We start from the raw sequence: 18,872 nt of genomic DNA, 5'->3' as shown, positions 1-18,872 counted from the left end.
CAATTAAGACAGAAGCTTGGGGATTTGAATCATTGCTTAATGCCCTGTTTCATCCCATACCCCCTTGTGATTATAATAAAATCATTTATGTTCTTCCACCTTTTATGGGGGAAAAAAAAAATATATATATATATCCCCCAAAGCACTGAAATTTCACTTTCACAGTAAGACTAGCTATTTACAGCACTGAAAAAAAATCTATAGAGCTGTTGTGTACTCTATTTCACAGTTTTCATACACACAGAGTGATTTCAGGAGATACACAAACACACAACAAAGTTTTAGCTTAGAAAAGTTTTCTTCTGTTGCCAACGGAGAACTCTGCTTCTTAAAACTTCACAACCCAAGCTGTCTGCAGAGCAGCCTCTTGTTAGCTACAGGCAGTGCCTAGGAAGTTCATCTACACATTCTTTACAAGTACTTAAACTGATCTCTGATGTTCCCAGCTTCTATTTCAGAATGGCTAATATATAGACAGTTGTGCAACACAACCATTTGTTGAGACATCCTTTAAGGATATAAGCCAAGCAAGATTTTAGTTCAAGTCTCCCGCATCTAAGTGGCCTGGCATGTATTGTCTATAGATAATAACGATTTAAAGATTCTGAATACAAACACAGGGGTTTGATATTTCATCTCACTTGTCCTGACAGTAAGCTTAACGAGTAGGTTTTTTTATTTAAATCAAGCTGAAATCCAATCAAGTTTATCCTACATACAAACTGAAAACTCATCTTCGGCTAAAAGTGACTGGTTTACGATTGTCTCAACACTTGACACAAATCCTTACACTTCAGGCACCTTAGAGCTGTGTTCATAAAAATCACTCACAAGAGTGAAGGTATTTCTTCACTAAACTGCAGGAATGAAGATGCTAAAACTAACAGCAGTCTAGCCAAGACTTCCAGGTACTCTACAAGGTCTGATTTACTTAGGAATCAATCCAACATGAAGCTTCTGCACAGCATACATACTCTAGGGGCACAGGTCCTGTTTGCATTGCCTACCCTCACGTGTAAAGGTATATAAAAATCTATAAACTAGGACCTGAACAAGTTGTGTGTGATGACAGTTAACATTGATAACATCTATTGTTTTCTTGGGTTTGAATCTCTGGTGATCCAATAGTAAAGATGCTGTAAGTGATAACCTAGACTACTCAGCCTAAGCTAAGTAAGAGATCTGTGAAAGTACTCACTAGGAAAAACAATCCTGCAGAGAATTGTCTGTTCTATCAGCAAATGAAAATAATTGCAAGGCTTCGGTAATTTCAAATCATATGGAAAGTGAGAATGAATGAAAGAGATCAGTTTTCTTAAAGAAATAAAAGTTCAAAGTTGTATTAAGTCAATAGGTCACTTGGTGGTGGCAACATCCGACTTTGCAAGAAGTATTTAACAACCATTCACCTTCCAAGCCAAGAACACATCCAACTGATCTTAAGAACATTTAGCAACACAGAAGGAGTATCTTTGCTGCCAAGGAAGGCCAAATAATCCTCCTGCAACCCAACAGGGAGAAAAGAAGAGCCAAACAGCACAGTTGGTACTCAGTGACCTTTACTAAATACTTGCTCTGTCTGGCAAGTTTAATCAAGCCAAGTGCAATATAGTTTTAAAGACGTGGTAAGTCAGCCTTCCAAGCAGGGTACAAGTAGGAAGGCAAACACAGAAATTAGAACTTACACTTAAGTTCTATAAGGACAAAAACTTCAGATTTGTCTACAGAAACAGGTCCTTCAGCCAACATCTGTTATTTCTAATGACAGCTGAAGAGCTAGAACACATCCAAATAACAACATTTAAAAAATATTTTTATTTCCTTTTTTTTTTTTTGCTTTAGCTTGAAACACGCCAGGAGTTATTTTAACATGTTCACTGTGCACATTCAAATGTTGCACCTCCTTCAGCATTTATAATCAGGGTAGGTCAAACACTTCACAAAAGCCACTCACATTAAAACATGGAGAAGCTTTGTAGGGAAACAGTTATATTTAAAGATTACCATCAAAGCGTAACCAATATTTCTTCTGGAAAATTCAGTATTTGTTCCATTTAGTTTTTTTAAAACTTTATCTCTAAGATTAGATAGCAACCTCTTTCCAAAACCAAACAATTTTTAAGTGTTCAGTTACATCAAAGTATTCATTACAAAGAAAACTTAAAATGAGAAAATACTCAAAAGTATCTTTACAGAAGAATAACACACTTGTTACATCTGTTTTTATCATCCAAATAACTGTACTCATAACAAATTTATCATACAGCTAATTTAACTTGTCTAAGTGAAAATAAGATGCACTATACTTGCAATATCTAGTCTCAGGGGCCACATTTCAATTATTCTTCCTACACAGCATAACGACATATAATTAAATTATAATCTTGCCAAAACAATTTTACACATTTCCTGTAAATACACAGATCAAAGCAAACATAGGAGCAATTAGAGCATCTATCATCCTCCTAAGTCACCAATCACTTTATGGCACCAAAGATAACCAGTCAATGTATATTTAACATACACTGTACTTACACTGCAACTTCCTCTAGTTTCCATTTTTAAACACTGAGTAAGCTTTTCTCTGAATTTTAATATGACAATTTAGGTTAGCAATGTAACTGATATAGTAGAAGTGACCCATAATGCACCATCAAGTTACATTTACACCACAGCTCTCAACATCAATTCTCAGTATTAAGCAGTCCTTCTACAGGATACTTGCATTTGTTCAAAAAACAAAATGTTTAATAATTATTATAAAAATGAAGTGTTTAATTTACTGGAAAGGCCTGTTCAATGGTTAAAGACGTCAATTATGATATTATAGGAATACAGACTGACAAATAGGGGTTTTTTTTAAGTGAAGAGAACCAGCATGTAGACATTTCCTTTTGCTTATATATTGAAAAACAATCCTATAATTCCAAATACAACTTCTTCAAATAAAAGTGACCTCAGTAAAACTGTACTTTTATAGACAGCATGTATCAGCCACCTTTTACTAAATATTTCTACAGTCAATTCTAATTTAATCTGGCAGATTCATGGAGAAGCCCAACAGTTTATAAATGATCAATTCAGACTTCTTCTACACTACACTTTAGTAACATGTATCCAAAAAACCAAACAAAAAAAATACAGCCAAAGCAAACATGTATTTTAATATATTTATAGTTTACAGAAGACAATTTTTATAGCATATTACTGTTTGAATCAACATAAACATCTATCTATTAGAGCGGAAAACATTTTATTTGAAAGTTTACTACTTAAGAACCTATACCCACCTCACAAAATAATGTAAGCTTGTCATCTGGTAGAAGACCATTAGCTTCATCTAGTAAAAAATCTCTTCGGATAAATTTCTTAAAACCCCAGTCCTTGCCTTGCACAAATCGATATGCTCTTTGGCTTTCTGATAAAAAATAGTTATGCACAAATAAAGCAAGTTAAATAAAAATCTTAACACAAAACACCACCTAAAGTCTATATTAAGGCTAAGTGTTAATCAAGAAATGAATCAATTTAACACATTTGGATCATGTGTCACACTCTTAGAAACCCCACAAAATTAAAACTTTTTAAAATGTTGTAATGGTGTTATTTCATAGAACACTTGACAGTAGAGCACAATTTGCAATTCAGACTATATCATCTCCTTAAATGTTATCTTAGGCACTATCCAGCAAGAGAGGAGTTTTTCAGTTGGTGTTTAAGAATGCCAATGTGTCAAAACAGAAATTGTTCACAGGGAAGTACCATTACAATGAGTTTGTCATCACAAATGCATTCTGACAACACTTCTGCAGTTGTCATAATCTGTTTTGACTTCTTCTTGAAACAGAAAATCTTGTTTCACAGGTTGAAATTATTTTGAAATACAGTAAAAGCATTAAAAAAGCAAAACAGAAATAAAAGCTTTCACATAAACTATTTTTTTTTGGCCATAGAAAGATATTTATATTTACCTTTTAACCATAGTTAGGAGAATTTTTTTTTAATCCATCAGATTTGATGTGATCACACAACCCTTTTCTTCCAGCTCTAAGGTTCATAGCCCACAAAGGGTTCCCCAAGGTCGTATTAGTGCAAACACAACTAATTCAGTAAGATTAGCTGTTTTACATGGCAGGTCCACTGAAAGGTGGCCACTTGTTCCACAAACCGAACCACAGTAAAGAACACCATATACTTTTACATGGAACTAAAACATGGGAAAGAAGTTATTTGGGAATAGCTTTGAGAATGTAGGTAGAATAAATCATACTCTGAATTATGTTTAAGAAAGAGTCTTCAAAATGAAGAGAGCAAGAATACTTCTGAAATAAGACTGGAGGGGAGGGCGGGTAATTTCAAGAAGAGTTCTCTAAGATGGAGCTTTCCTTTCATTCCAAAAAAGCTGGGCGAGAAAGATGTCACCATTTCATTTGCTGTATAGATACTTTAGACCTCTGGAGAGCAAATTAGAAGTTAAAGTCCAAAGTATGTTATAAAAGCCAAGTATTTTTCATTACAGAACATATTAAAAATATCATTCCTTCTACAATGCCCAAATTAGGCATCAGGAAAGTGTATTCTCTACACTAGATAAACTGGTAGCATCACTGAAACAGACTTGACCATGCAACACACTGTGTATGTTACATGTATAATACGTTGTCCTCACTGCCAATAGCTGGAAAAATGATATTCGTAAGTTTTTCACTAGAATTAAGCAAAATGTTGTACAGGTTTTGACTGGGGGTGGGTGGGTTTAACACAATGAACCACCACCCAGGAACGGAGAATGCATGAGGTGTCTCTACCCTTGTCACCTTATTACACTCACATATTCAAACAAAAAAAACGATGCAGAGCACAGAAGCAAAGCTAAAATGCACTTACTGAAGTGCAGTGTGGGCTTTGAGGGCAACAGAACAAATGTAAAATACTGTTCACATTTTTTTAATTTAAAATATATATATATTGTTTAGGTTTTTTTGGCATCTGGATTAGTGTTTTCACATTTTTACCAACTTGCCAAAAACTCACACACCTTAAGAAATAGAATGAAAAAATAAAACCATTTTAAAAAGGTTCAAAAATGTGTTCTCTATATTCAGCCCAATTCTTTATTCTGCAGTCTTTGATTTTACTGTATCAGCAACAACCAGTGCGAACGCTCTGAAATTAGGTGATCAGTAGTAATTTCAGTACACAAAACCACAAAAATAAAGCAGCATAAAAGCCTACACATATTTTCCTTCTAATAATGTTAAAATGTTAGTTTGTTACCTGTTTTATACACAGCTTCACCACTTGAAGCAGTTGTCTATGCATGAATTATCAATTTACAAAGGACATCTTAAGTCAGGCATCATTATACTGTATAAATAAAAACACAGCATCTCCAGAAGCAGATGGCAAATGGCTGGGAAGCCCAAGAAACAAGATTTCTGTTGGTAATTTCCCCAAACGAAAAGATGTTTAATGTTCCTGTTGTGCCAAATACAGGACAGCTACTATTGCAAAAGCTGAAGATGCATCTACCCACTGGATTTTGGTGTTTTAAGACCTTATGATTTTTAGCATTTAAGGTAACACTTGGCAAATACTCTTCAGGAGTGCCTCTCCGAAATGCCTGTAAACTCATGTATACAGCATGAGGAAGAAACAGAAGGAACTATAGGTCTGAGTGCAGCTGCAGGGATACAATCTCCCTGGCCTCACAGAGACACGGTGGGATGGCTCAAGTGACCGCAGTGCTGCAGTGGACAGGTACAAGCTCTTTAGGGAAGCCATGCCAGGAAGGTGAGGGAAGGGAGCTACCCCTTCCACGACAACTGCAGGAATGCACAGAGCTCTACTTGCAACAGATAAACCAGTTGAGAGTTTATGGGTCGGGATTAGAGGGCAGCTCCATGCAAGCAATATCATGTTTGGTGTCTGCTGCTAGACCTGCTGATCAGGAAGAAACAGGTGACTGGCAGTTGGGGTCCTAGCAGACAGCAAATGAACAAGAGTCAGCAATAAACCCCTAAGGCAAAAGACAGTCAGAAGTATAGAACAGGTTGCCCAGATAAGTTCTGGAGCCTCCATCCTCGCAGATATTCAAAGCATGACAGATCCTAAGCAAACTACTCTAACCGACCTGCTTTCAGCACGGGGTTTGGACTGGGCAGCCTCCAGAGGTCCCTTGCAACCTCAATAATTCTGTGATACTGTGATTATCTCAAAATATTTTTTGATGCACACACTGCCGTTTCACTTCATTACATACACCAGTCCAGTAGTGGACTGGAATACTATCTCAAAGCCAAAAGCCATGATCCACCAAATGTATAGAAGTGTACCTTTGTTCATATAAGCTCCAGAACCAGGTGATTTGCATGGGCTGAAGCAAGCAGCTCCATCAGCAGAAAAGGATATACAGAGTGCAGTTTCTTTAATTTACTTTCCGCCTGAGAAGTCCAATTATTTAATTTTTATTTGAACTCAGTTTTGTGGATTTACTGCAAAGATTACAAGTGGGCCTATTTATGTAAGGAGAAAGTAGCATGAACTTTGGGTATGAGTAGTGGAGATCTGCAGATGTCTCCAAGAAATTCAGAACTTGCAACAGAACAGACCCTGTAAGATCTTTTAAGTCCTGGAGTAGGAGGAGGGAAGAAAGGTACACAGATTCTTCTTATAAAGGACTAGCAACAGCAAAAACTTGGTGCAGACCAGCATTATGTGTTTTCATGATGATTCCAGCTTTCCCAAAAATGTGTTTCCAATGAAGGTGGTGCTTACAAGTTTGAAACTAAGAGCCATACATTTTTCATATCAAGAAGGCAATTAAATCAAGCTACCAGTTAGTTCAAAGTCTTCTAATTCCTTGGGTACATCACTCATGTTTTTGAGCTGATTACAGTGTAAATCAGATTAAATAGACCAAAACATTGTAAAGGAGTGTCTAAAAAAACCCAACAACCCTGCATGTTTATCCTAATTAATTATGGAAATCAAACACTTACTTCCACTGTAGCTAGAAACAAGAAAATACACCCGTACTAACAGGAAGCAGGAATAATCTGCTAGAAATGCTAAGTGACAAGAATCTGGAGTGACAGCAGTTAATAATGCACTGTAATTTATACTGCTCAGGATAGAATTAACATCGCTCAGTGATCAGAAATGTATGAAACGTGAACAAGGCTTTTAATTAAGTTTCTAAAAGGATATAAAAAAAAGATATTTTAAAGTTTATCTCAATACTAATTTCTGTTTGCAACTGAAAAAAATTACAATGCAGATTTTCTTTGGGATATTCTTACAAATCCACATGAAATACATTAAGATTCCCTTACCCATTGCTTTTGTTTCTTCTCTTTTTGCATTCAGCAGGGAAAATTTGAATTTTGCTCTGACTTCACTTTTTGGACAACTGACTAAAAGCAAATATAATGACAGGTAGTCTTTACTTTCATCATCTAATCCCTTTGGATTCACTCTCAGGCACCTGAAAGAAACAGAAATTGTACTTTAAATTTTACCCAGAACAAATTCAGAAATATTTTTATAAGATCCAATGATACATGCTATTGAAACGAATGTTTCAGTTAGGACTATTGAAACTTGGAAATTAGAACAAACCCATACCTATTGCAAAACTTCAATAATGTCTGAGTTTTAATATTTGTTTGCAATTTAACTTTCCAGCTTTTGTGAGTGAAAAACAAACAAAGCAGTTGCTAGAATAAAGACCTTACCACTTCATTTTGTCATTTGGCCCTGATGAAAAGGTAGAGCTCTTTAAAACTTCACCCATTTCTTCTCGACAAAAACTGAAGTTATTAATGGTCCACATGTAGGAAAATTTTACTACTTTAACCTGAACAAAAAATGTAGAAAAAGTCATTAAAATTTAACTTACATATCAAAGCATTAAATATGAGAACTAGTTGGACTATAAGCACAACTCAATTTTAGCTATTTTTTTAAAAATTATAATTGACTAAAAAAATAAAGCCATTAGAATTTATGCAGATTACCTGTGTGTAACACCAGCTTTCAGCCACAGGTCCACTGGACATCTCCCCAGGAGGAGGTGGGGTAGGAACCCTTGACATTGCCACTTATTGCAGGTTTATAGTATCAAGATAGCAATTCAAACTTCAGTAATTCTCCTAAAAAAAGTAATTAATATATTTTGTTCATCCTTTTTAAGTGTGAGGTGAAAAATATTTTCATATCCATATTACTGTGTTTACTAAACGATGCATCTGAAAATTAAACTTGAAAACAGGACGATGCCTTTGCTATTTAGACAGGCTAGGTGTCACACATTAATGACCACTTGTACTAAAAATCTGCAGGCTGAATCTTCATGCAACACTTTATAAAAGCAAGCGCTTATGCATCGTACAATACCACTAAAGACATTAATTCAACATCACCTTTGCAAATCACCACCTTGATCGCTCCAGTCATGTTATAACTTTCTTCAGAATCTTCTTTGATTTGAAGAGTAACTAGCGCCTTGTAAGCACTCAGTTATTAGTACCAAGGTATTAGTTGCCCACACAGGCATAATTCAGTCCTAAAAGAGCACCTAGGCACCTGGGAGTAGAATACATTCAAACAACCCTGGGATTTCTCAAGGGAGGGTAAGAAATTTGCATTTGAAGTAGTATTTTCTTCACACATCTTTCGGCTGCCTTGCATCTTCAACACCAACAGATTCAACTGAAGAACTATAAATCACCACAACTGTGTGCCTGTTTCCTGTTGAAGCACAAAGCTGAAAAACAGTTTAAGTCAACTCACCAGCTCTGAAGAACTTTTTAATGGCAAAATGGCTTTATGGGCTATTATCACTTAACAGCACTACAATTTCTCCTGCCCATCAGAAACTGAGTCACATGCCCAGATTAATCGCATCCAGCTAAGACACGAAATTAGCCAGCCTACTCACACTAGCCTTTGCACATAGCTAGTGAAAGAAGGTGGGCCTGTCAGAGGGTAGCTCTAGGTTACTGGGCTGACTCTCCTTTAGGGAGGGTTTGCTGTCACCTTTAGACAGGTTCCTCCCAGGAGCACAGCTTATCACTTAAGCAGCTCCATTAAGTTGCTTAAAAAGTGAAACGAACCCTGATCAAACCAGATGAAAGTCACAATTGCTCCTGTCAGGCAACGTTTTCTCCTAGTACAGAAACTTTCTTTAAACATCTCCTGCTATCACTAAAGTGACATCAGAAAACTACAATCTCCCTGCAACATCCGAGTGTTTCACTATATAGGTCTTTTTACTTCTGATAGAACAGCGTTAAATTGTCCTACACAGAAGATATGATTGCACATCACTAATCATGTTGGAACTCTGCCTTCAGGATAGGGAACATGTAGGAACAAGGTTTTATGCAAACATTGGTAAGACAGCACTGCAAGACCACATGCAACTCAGTGACTATGTGAACAAGTTTATTATTCCTATGGAAAGGACAATTTTTCTGTGACTTGCTATGATCCTTGGTAGATGCTTTCCCTCCTGCCTTTCTGGTAGGTTTCTCACTCGCAATATGAATTAGCCCTTCCACATTAAAGCCTGCTGACATGGGAACTGCTCTGAATCACAAAAGTATAAAACCTTGAAAATAAAAGTATTTCTCAGTTTTTATCAGATGAGAACACAGATGCTATACAATCAAACCCCTTAACAGATTTATTAGCAGATCTACTATGACAAGATAAAAAAAAAATCATTGAATAAGTTCTCCTTCAAGATATGGATCATTGGGACATGAAAGTGTAATCACAAATACACTTCAGCTGTCTCTCCTAAGTAACTTTTCCCAAATGAAACTTGTAATCATTTATGGCAATATTCAATACTTAATTAGTACTTTCCATAAATGAAAACTAGTAACAAACAATCACTCTACATTTGAAGATAATGGAACTTGTTTGCCCTGTGTTTTTTTTAAGTAGGAATCACATGGATTGTGGAAGCTGTCTTTACATGAATTTGGTTTACAAGATCACAGTTTGTTTTAATTCTCTGTACAGAACCACCCTGAGTAAAATTCCTAGGAAGGATACCTGTGAACATCCATCTTTTATAAAGCAAATATTAGTACTTATATTACCATTATTTCTGGAAGCATATCCTGTTCAATGATAACAACTGAAGCTGTTTCCCAAACACATGATGGACTGTACATAGAACCATATCCTGGAAGTGTTGGAACAGCTTACCTCAGCCTTACTGAACCTGTTTGCTCTTCTTCAGTTCTCCAAAGTGAAAACCAAGAAATACAGCCCACTCCTTATTCTATCATTTGCATGAGATGCACAAAACTGTCTCACCTCTAACCTGTTCCCTGGTTCTTTCAGTCCATTAGAGCAGTCAGCTCCTGGTAACTATGAAGGAACAGCAGATCCAAGCCAAGTTTGCTCTGAAGGGGCCTCTAAACAGAAAAAGGCTGCAAATAACTGCTGTATAGTATCCTCTTCAGAAAGTGTCCGGTGACCTTAGGCCAACTACCTGTAGTCAGCTGCTCCCCCCGTCTCACAGCTAAAAATCAGTTTGATTCACTAAGAATTTAACTCTAAGCAAAGGTAGTTATTTTCAGGTCCATCTGTTGACTTGTCTCTGTACCTGTTCTACCCAGGGCATTTGTACTTCTGAGGCTGCTTCCACCTGCTGCATGGCTTTTATCTCAGATTCTGACAGAAGCCATGATTTTACACAAGTATACTTTTCAGATCCTTCTGAACAGCTTCAGCTTTTTGTAAAGTTTGCCATTACAGCATTAGGACCAGACAACTGATTTTCATGAGCTCTTGACACACCTTTGAGGAGCAGATTTATACCTCACTCTTTTTGGCATGAATTTACTAAACCAATCAAATTTTTAGATTGAGAAAACTGGGAGAAAAGCAGTAACTTTAAATACTTGATATCATACTGGAAGCCTGTGTTGAGGAACAGTCCTTTTTATTTTTTAATATGTCTGGATGCATATTTTTTTAAAAAGCAAGAAACCAACCAACAGCAAACTGAACAATGAAGAATGAATAAACAAAGCATTAGATGCTCTGCTCAGACATATAGCAAAAGACAGAGAACAGCAGGGAAGCAGTTTAGCAGTACTGCTTCCCACCCCTCACTTAATCCATTAATCGGGATTTGGGTGGGGACACGGGAATATTTACCAAAACTACAAGGTGAAAGAACACAAGCTTCAAAGATGCTATCCTGAAGTACACAGGTATATGAGGAAGGAAGCCCCCGGCCTGACACCCAGCCCGAGTGGGCCACTGCATGCCCTGCCTGCTTCCTGCGGCCACTGACGGCTGCCAGGGCCAAGTGGACCTCGCAAGGGTAGACTGAAGGTGAGAAGACAGACGCAGCTGCACACTCACCCTTGGTTCTATGTACTGTGCTCTGTTTAGGGAGAAAACTAAATACTACTTTGGAGAAAATGTTTATGAATCACCAAGTAGCCGCTGTCATCAGCTCTGACAAAAAGGTTTTTCAAGCATCAAACCCTCATCACAGCCTATTAGATCAAATGGTTGGGAACAGAGGGAGCTGCAGTTCACAAAACCAGTTGGAGAATGACTGGGCAGAATTAAATCAAAAGCAGGAAGACAGGCCTGTTATCTGCAGGACAAAATAACTTAGAGGGACGATTTTCATGCTAGAACCTGCATTTATTCCTCCACAGGCTATCATGAACAAAGCAGCAGAGGTGATGGAACATTATCCTGCAACACCTCAGAGTTTTCAGGCACAGCCATACCTGTCTGGACATGGCTTAACAAACCAGTCAGTGTGGCCACTTTGCCAGGCAGAAGTCACTGACCATCAGAGGAAACATGCACTGGGAACAGTAAAACAAGTTTTAATGGATGAGGCAAAAGAAGTTTCTGGCTTTCAAAAGGGAAATGAGATTATTTTTAAAGGGTGTTAAGTACCTTTGTTGTTTGTTTGATTCTTTCAATGAAGTGAAATACCCATACTGAATGTGGTGCAGCAGTCAGTGATGATTTTACTCTCTGCAAGTTTGCTTTCATTGTCTTACTTCAAAAGACAGAAGAAAAGCTCAAAGGTATTTTACCTAACCAGTACTCCCAGACTCCAAACATGATGAGCTTATCACTACTTCTACAGATCTCTTAAGGAACATATTGGTTTCACCTGCTAATCACTCTGCCAAACAGACCAGTCTCTTAAATCAGGATCTTCACAGAGTTGAGTACTACTTGCAGAGCAGTAATGGGCAAGAGGCAGAGATAACATTTTTTTTTTTTTTTTTAAAGTACATTTAGGAATCAACTGAAGTACTCTCCTAGTCAAACAAATACTTGTGGTAAACTTCAAGCCATCTGAAGTTGATTACCACTACCTGCAGATAGACTGTAAAGAAAGCATGGGCTAGCCCACATAAAACGTATTTACACTGAATTTCATCAAAAGCTGTATCAGCTCTCTATTTTCTTAACTTTAAGATATCTTAATATTCAAAGCTACTTCACACATCAATGTAACATGTGAATTTCATCATATTGTTTCCCTTCCCAGAAACCAAATGTTTGACAACATTATTCTAGATACTTTTCAACCTCTTAGAGCTAGACAAGGACATATTCCCAGTCTTACATCTTGTGTTGGAATCACCTCAACTTTTTCACTGAAAAAATAGCTAGCTCATTAAAGTAGTACCATATGCATATGAACACACAAACAGGCATTTTCTACTCCCCCAATAATAAACCTGCAAAACACTCCATAAACCTATTTGAAGAATCACCCGAAGTGTTAGTATGATCTTTTGCCAGTTTTCACATCTAAGAGCAGAAGCTTGGTGTAACAACTATATCGTAACAGTTCTTTCAGAGTAATAATAATGTAACAGGTGCATATAAGCAGGTGTGCATGTTAGCCAGTGACCACAGCCATGTTTTATCTTTGTATTTCAGTAAGGTATTACAGTCAACAAATTACTGGCAGGAATGGCTAAACGAATGGTCTTCTGCAGGGTATACAACACACCCTGCAAGTCAAATCCAGACTGCCAGAACCTAACCCACAGATCAGTTCACCAAGCAAATCAGTGACCCCCTCAAGAGCAAGACAGAACATTGTGAACTGGATGATCAGTTCCTGCTGACCCTTTTCTATCCCTTCTTCCTGTGGCTTGAACCTCCAGGATCAGTTTTTCCCTCCCAGGTTGTCCATATTCTGGCACATGATAGGTCTTCCAACACCTGATCACACGCTATAACTAAACAGGAGCCTGGTGCGGTGCAGACTTCTCACATCCTGTCCAGAACCTGAATGACAAAGCAACATTTAACAGTAACGTCACGGTGCACTTCCAAACCGTGACAGCACAGTTTCCACAATGCCCCAGAAAGAGAGTACAGAGCCTGTCCTGGCTGAAACATCAAACATCTCTATCCAACAAACCACTTCAAGCATTTAATAGTTAATGGAAAAGAAACTTAGTAAGAGTGAACAATATTAATACTATTTAGCTGTCTCTAAGGAAAGCCTAACAAATGCCCAGACCAACAAATCCCACATGCATGTCATATTCCATTTGAATGGTGACAGTCTTGTCCTGAACAGGGCTGAACAACTTCAAGAAATGCAAAGCTGTTATGAATCAACTTTTTTTCCTCTGGAAGTATCGATATTTCATCACTGGCTGAAATAAAAGATCACTTTCCAAATGCTGACTGGCAAATAACACCCTGTTCTGCCAACTTTATATTCCTAGTAAATACGTAATTCAGAAACTAAATATAGTTTGTCTAAATCTACAGCCAAAACTCTGGGTTTTAAAAAAATATATAAATCTAAAGTGAGTAGGTCTACCACTCAAAATTAGCCTCCAAAAACCTGCTCAATATAAACATCTCTAGTTAGAGACAGTGATTTCATTCCTCTCATTAAATGATCACCAGTGAATAAAGTACGTATTACTTATATAAAACCATGTAATAAGTATTATACATAATACTACATATCATTGGTTTTTATTCAAGGAATCAGTTTGGCTTTCTAAATTACTGAGACAAATCACTTTTGGGTAAGTGAGAATAACACATTTATGAAGCTGAAGATGGAGGAAAACAAACAAACCAAAATAATTAAGTCTGAAGTGAAAGACATTTTAAGGCCCAAGACAGTTATTTTTGCATCCACCCCATCTGAAGCAATGTTCCAGGTGACACACAGTTGTAGGTAGCATCAACTTAGGAAGGCCAAACTGTCTGAGAGCCAGGAAAGCCATGCCCCTTTCTCCTTGGTCACGCAAGATCTGTGTAACAGCCACCCATCATCGCTGGTCATGCTTATCCAATAGCATGAAACTCCTATGGCTTGAATGCTGCTCAAATCCACAGAAGAGACATTACCTTCTTCATTGAATCTCCGACTTAAAAAAAACATCCAGTTGAAGAGAGAAATTTACCATCTTCTTCTGTTTAAGAATTTGTCTTGTAAGCCAATTATGCTTGGCAAAATGCGTAAGATTTCTACTAGTAAGTAGAAAAAAGTCTGAACTTTCTAAAAGGTAGGATTGTTTTCTTAATTTGCACGATCTGCATCTCTTCACAATTGATCTTTTTGAAAGAGTTGCTGCATATTTCCTATATAGGTAACTATTAAACTAAGTTTTCTGCTAGATGATACACAACACAGTAACAGACATTTGAAAGGTCTATTAAGCTTAGGCAGTTTCCAATTTGTTCAGTATATCATCATTTGCTTCTCTGAAAACAGACTCAAGATATATCTAGAAAATTTAAATACAGTGTTTAGTATTTACTGATTTTAATCCCTATCTATCACTGCAACATTTGAGTGGACAGTATTATTAATACTTAAACAACTGCAGCCATATCTACCTCTCCTACGTTAGAGAACCTACAGGTTAAGGACATACTACATTTTACATTATTTGTAGTACTTCCAACATACAAAATGCTGCCTTTCCAGGGCAAACAGAAGGGAACAGCAGCTGGGCCATGCACAGGGAAACCCCATGACGCTTAAAGAAGCGGCAAAGGGTCTGCAACAGTTAAAAGGAAGGGTTTGGGTGTTTTTTAGAACATAGTATTAAGAAATGCTTATTTAAGTATATGTTTGCTCTGGAACCACACAACAGCAACCAAGTTTACACAAACCTAAAGCAGCTTTGGGGCTTAAATCATAAGCTCTGGCTGTTCCTTCATGCTTCACGCTCTCACCCTTGCCATCCCCCAGATCTGCTGGAAGCTACCGCCCAGCTAGGAGAAACACACACACTTCAGCACCCACACCATGAGCCAACTCATAACCCTCTCCCCAGCTCATCAGCAAGAAAAAAATATTACCCTGGACTGTGACAGCTGAGAAACTATGTATACATCCCCCATCACCCCTGTTCCAGGGACATACACTCCAGCAGAGACAGGGGCAGGCAGCTGGGGTCAGAGCCATCTCAAAATAGCTGCAGCTAAGACTCCAGAATTTAAAAGCACATCCTCAAGGTGGCTCCAGCAGAAGAGCCCAAGCAAGGCAAAGCCCAACACATGTGAAAAACCCACCTTTTCAGGAGGATGGTGATGTAGCTATAACTGATAACACTGAAGTCAGCAACTCAAAATCAGCAAGATTATACTATTAGTTGTAACAACTGTAAAGCTGAGTAGATGTACTTTTCAGGCTTTTCTCTGAATTTTCTTTCCAAACCTAAGCCTTTGAAAAATAAATTGAATTTCACCTCAGCTGAGAGAAAACTTAGTGCCCAGCAGAGCCTGAACTGTAACTGCTTTACATCAGCCGAGCTTATTAATAAAAATCCCTCAGCACTATCCTCGCATTATTGTTCTGTAATATAGGAAGCCCATTGTGCTCCTTATTAGATAACCTAGATGATTCCCTACAAGAGTCACCTACACATTTCCCTTCAGAAGAAATGCAAGATTTCTTACAGCATATTTCAATTTCATTGTCCAGTCTAGTTTTATGGGACCCAAAAGATGGGTATTGCCACCACAATTCCTCTTGGAAAGATATTCTATTTGAATAATCTATTGCTGTAGGGGTTTTTTCCTGGTATACAGCCAAAGTGATCTTTTCCCCTCTTTAGTTTCACTCCATTACTCTTACTCAAACAAATCACTGGCATATGAAAGTATATTAAATGAAGACATTTCTTCCCTAAATACTTCAGTTACACACAATCAAGAGTTCACCAAATTGAAAATGCTAATCTTGGCTTTTGTTTTTGCACATCAAACAAGCATCCATATCAGCCAACAGAAAGTTGACTTCAACTGTAACAAAAAAATATCTTTCCCCAGCAGATTTAGAGTTTGGTGTGTTCTGTTTTGATTTTCTCTTTAAATTCATAAGGTTTGTGAAAAGCAGTAGACTATACTCTCTGGAGACAAGTGCTTTCCTTTGCTGCAGAGAAGTTGTATGGAGCAACCGCAGCATGATGCTGTCCTTATTAACCTCTGCAGATTGTTATCACCTGGCAAATTCACACTGAAATGGTACAACTGCTTTCAGCAGCCAAAAGCTCATACTCACAGATGTTACCAGGTGGGGGATTTGATCATCCATTTGTTACCTTGTTACCTATAATGGCAAAATGTGGATACATTTGTGCACACAGCTGCACCTTCATGGAAACAGAAGCACAGCTCACTCAGGCCTGTTTTACGCCTCATACCAAACCAGTCAAAAAGAGTAGTATACTTCGTGCAAGAAAAGATTGGTACTTACAAGCTAGGAGATTGAGAAAAAAACCCCTACACAATTTCCAAACTGCAAAACTCAATTCTGCCAGGACTAAATGCATTCAATGCTAGTTCACCCAAATAGTCTTGAAACTAAACTAATTTCAGTGAACTGGGTATTAAATTTCATCCACAAGAGCTGATTAGACAACATCCAAGGAAAGACAGGTATGTCAAGAGGTAGAGCTGCATATTCACTTGCTTTGGTGAATATGAAGCAAGAATCTCTGAAAGCATAGCTAGATGAAGACCTGACGAAAGCCATTAAGGCAAGCAAAACTTGACATCTCAGTCTTGGACTGCAGCTAAACAGGTTCACACCCACAGATGTAAAAAAGAAAATCCTAGAAGTTCATAGAATCACAGGGATACAAAAGAATCCTTGAGTCCACTCCCAACTTCAGTCCAATAAAGACCAGTTTCTTAAGTTCAAAGAGAAGTAGACCATTTCTCCTACTCTACTGTTTTTAAAACATCCAGATATTGTTTTGCTTATACTTTTGGACTTAAGAACAATTTCAAAATAATCTGTTTAAGATCCCTTTTTCCATAACAAAATAAATTCAAACCTCTGCAGTTTCTGACTTTTCCCACTTACAGCACAGTCTTACTTGCTCAAGACTAAAGAAATTTTTTAAAGTATCTCTTAACTCTCTAGACAGAGAGGTTGAGCAAACTCAGCAGCCATAAACTTTTAAAATTATGGATTAGAAACACTAAGTCCTGAGACCAAAAGTAGTATTCACATTTTTTTCCTCACAAGTGTTACTTTTCTAAAATTAGTTAGATCATTAAAAGGATTTCTATTGCTTTCAATCTCCATGGAACCATTTCATTCCTCACAAGAAAGACTACTCAGCAACAACTACTTCTTGCTTTGCAACACCAAGCCCCACTGTTTCTCCAGCAGTTGAGACTGCAGAACTCACTGCTCCATTTGCAATCCTGGACTGCTTACTCAGGGTGAGAGGGAAAGGGACCAGGGGACAGTGCAGCTCCACATCAGGCTCCTCTACTACCGTCTTGCTCCAGAACGTTAATTTGTCACCTGCTCACTTGACAAAACCTGTGTAAACTCTTTGATGGTTAGAGCTGAGGCCTAAAACTATTTTCAAAACAATAGGAAGAATGCAGCCTTACAAAAAGCCCTAGTTACCAAGGCGTGAATGTGTAAAAACTTACTCACACCTTGTTGAACAGGATGTTCACTCCCATTTTTTGCCCTCCTCAGCCCAGACTCCTTATGCCACCAGTTTGTTCCTCTAAAGGCAGACTGTTTTACTAAGGTTTAAAAACAACAGTAAGGCAAACAGGCTGGCATAGGGCTGTCAGGGTGGCCTGGCTAATCTGGGCACGGTTAGGCAGATTTGTTTGACAAAAGCAACAGGGGTTGATAAAAGGCAGTAAGTTCTATCACACCAAACTTTTCACAAGCTGCTTCAGCTGCCTTCAAGAAGCTCTTTCTTGCTGGCACCATACACCACAAACCACCACACCATAAACTACTACTGCAAGCATCTGTCTTACTACCATGCCTCCAGAAAGCTGCTGCATGGGCTGCAGCCGGCCCAGGCAATTGTCCACTGACATCTATACTTGAATAAACCAAACATCCCTCCTTGCTTTGCCGATGCCCTAGCGCAGCTGGACTTGCAAAGGCCTCCACTGGCTATGGCAAGTAAACAGATTTGGTTTCACCTTCAATGCTGTCAAACAAGGCAGACCAAGAGCTGAAGCAAGTCTGCTGCTTTTTGCCTCTGTCCACATGAGACATGACCCCACTGTGAATCATCCTGACGAGGCCGCCTCGTTAAACACAGCACAGTGCAATGCCTGCAGCACAGCTACAGAAAATTACTTTCACAGAAAAGAAACAAAAGGAAGAAATGCAATTTAATATCAGGAAATCAAGAAGTCAGCTAACACCACGTGATGAGACCATCTTTACAAGTGACTATGAAAACCTCTGCGAAGGCTTTGACGCTATAATTTCTCAGTGTCAAAGATTTGATGATGCTACTGCCATATACTTTTCCTCTCACCACTCAGTGAGCGGAGTCTCACAGTTGTTGAAGGGGAAGGCACATTTCCAAACACAACTGACA

The 18,872-nt window shown here is 38.0% G+C and overlaps 1 protein-coding gene across 1 annotated transcript in view; it reads right to left on the bottom strand.

Annotated features, from left to right (window-relative positions):
• Positions 1 to 18,872, bottom strand: part of SPOPL (speckle type BTB/POZ protein like) — a 37,710-nt gene that overhangs the window by 12,136 nt on the left and 6,702 nt on the right. The window contains exons 2-5 of the mRNA XM_080399673.1: positions 8,019 to 8,153; positions 7,737 to 7,858; positions 7,335 to 7,486; positions 3,291 to 3,418 (exon numbers count right to left, since the gene is read on the bottom strand). Of these exons, the coding sequence (XP_080255799.1) occupies positions 3,291 to 3,418; positions 7,335 to 7,486; positions 7,737 to 7,858; positions 8,019 to 8,096 (480 nt within the window). The 5' untranslated portion in view covers positions 8,097 to 8,153. The remainder of the gene's footprint in view (positions 1 to 3,290; positions 3,419 to 7,334; positions 7,487 to 7,736; positions 7,859 to 8,018; positions 8,154 to 18,872) is intronic.

The sequence above is a fragment of the Falco punctatus genome (assembly GCF_963210335.1).
Source record: "Falco punctatus genome assembly, chromosome: 8".
Taxonomy (NCBI): Eukaryota; Metazoa; Chordata; class Aves; order Falconiformes; family Falconidae; genus Falco; species Falco punctatus.
Note: the sequence above shows the minus strand (reverse complement) of the source record. Positions and strands in the feature narration are given on the sequence as shown.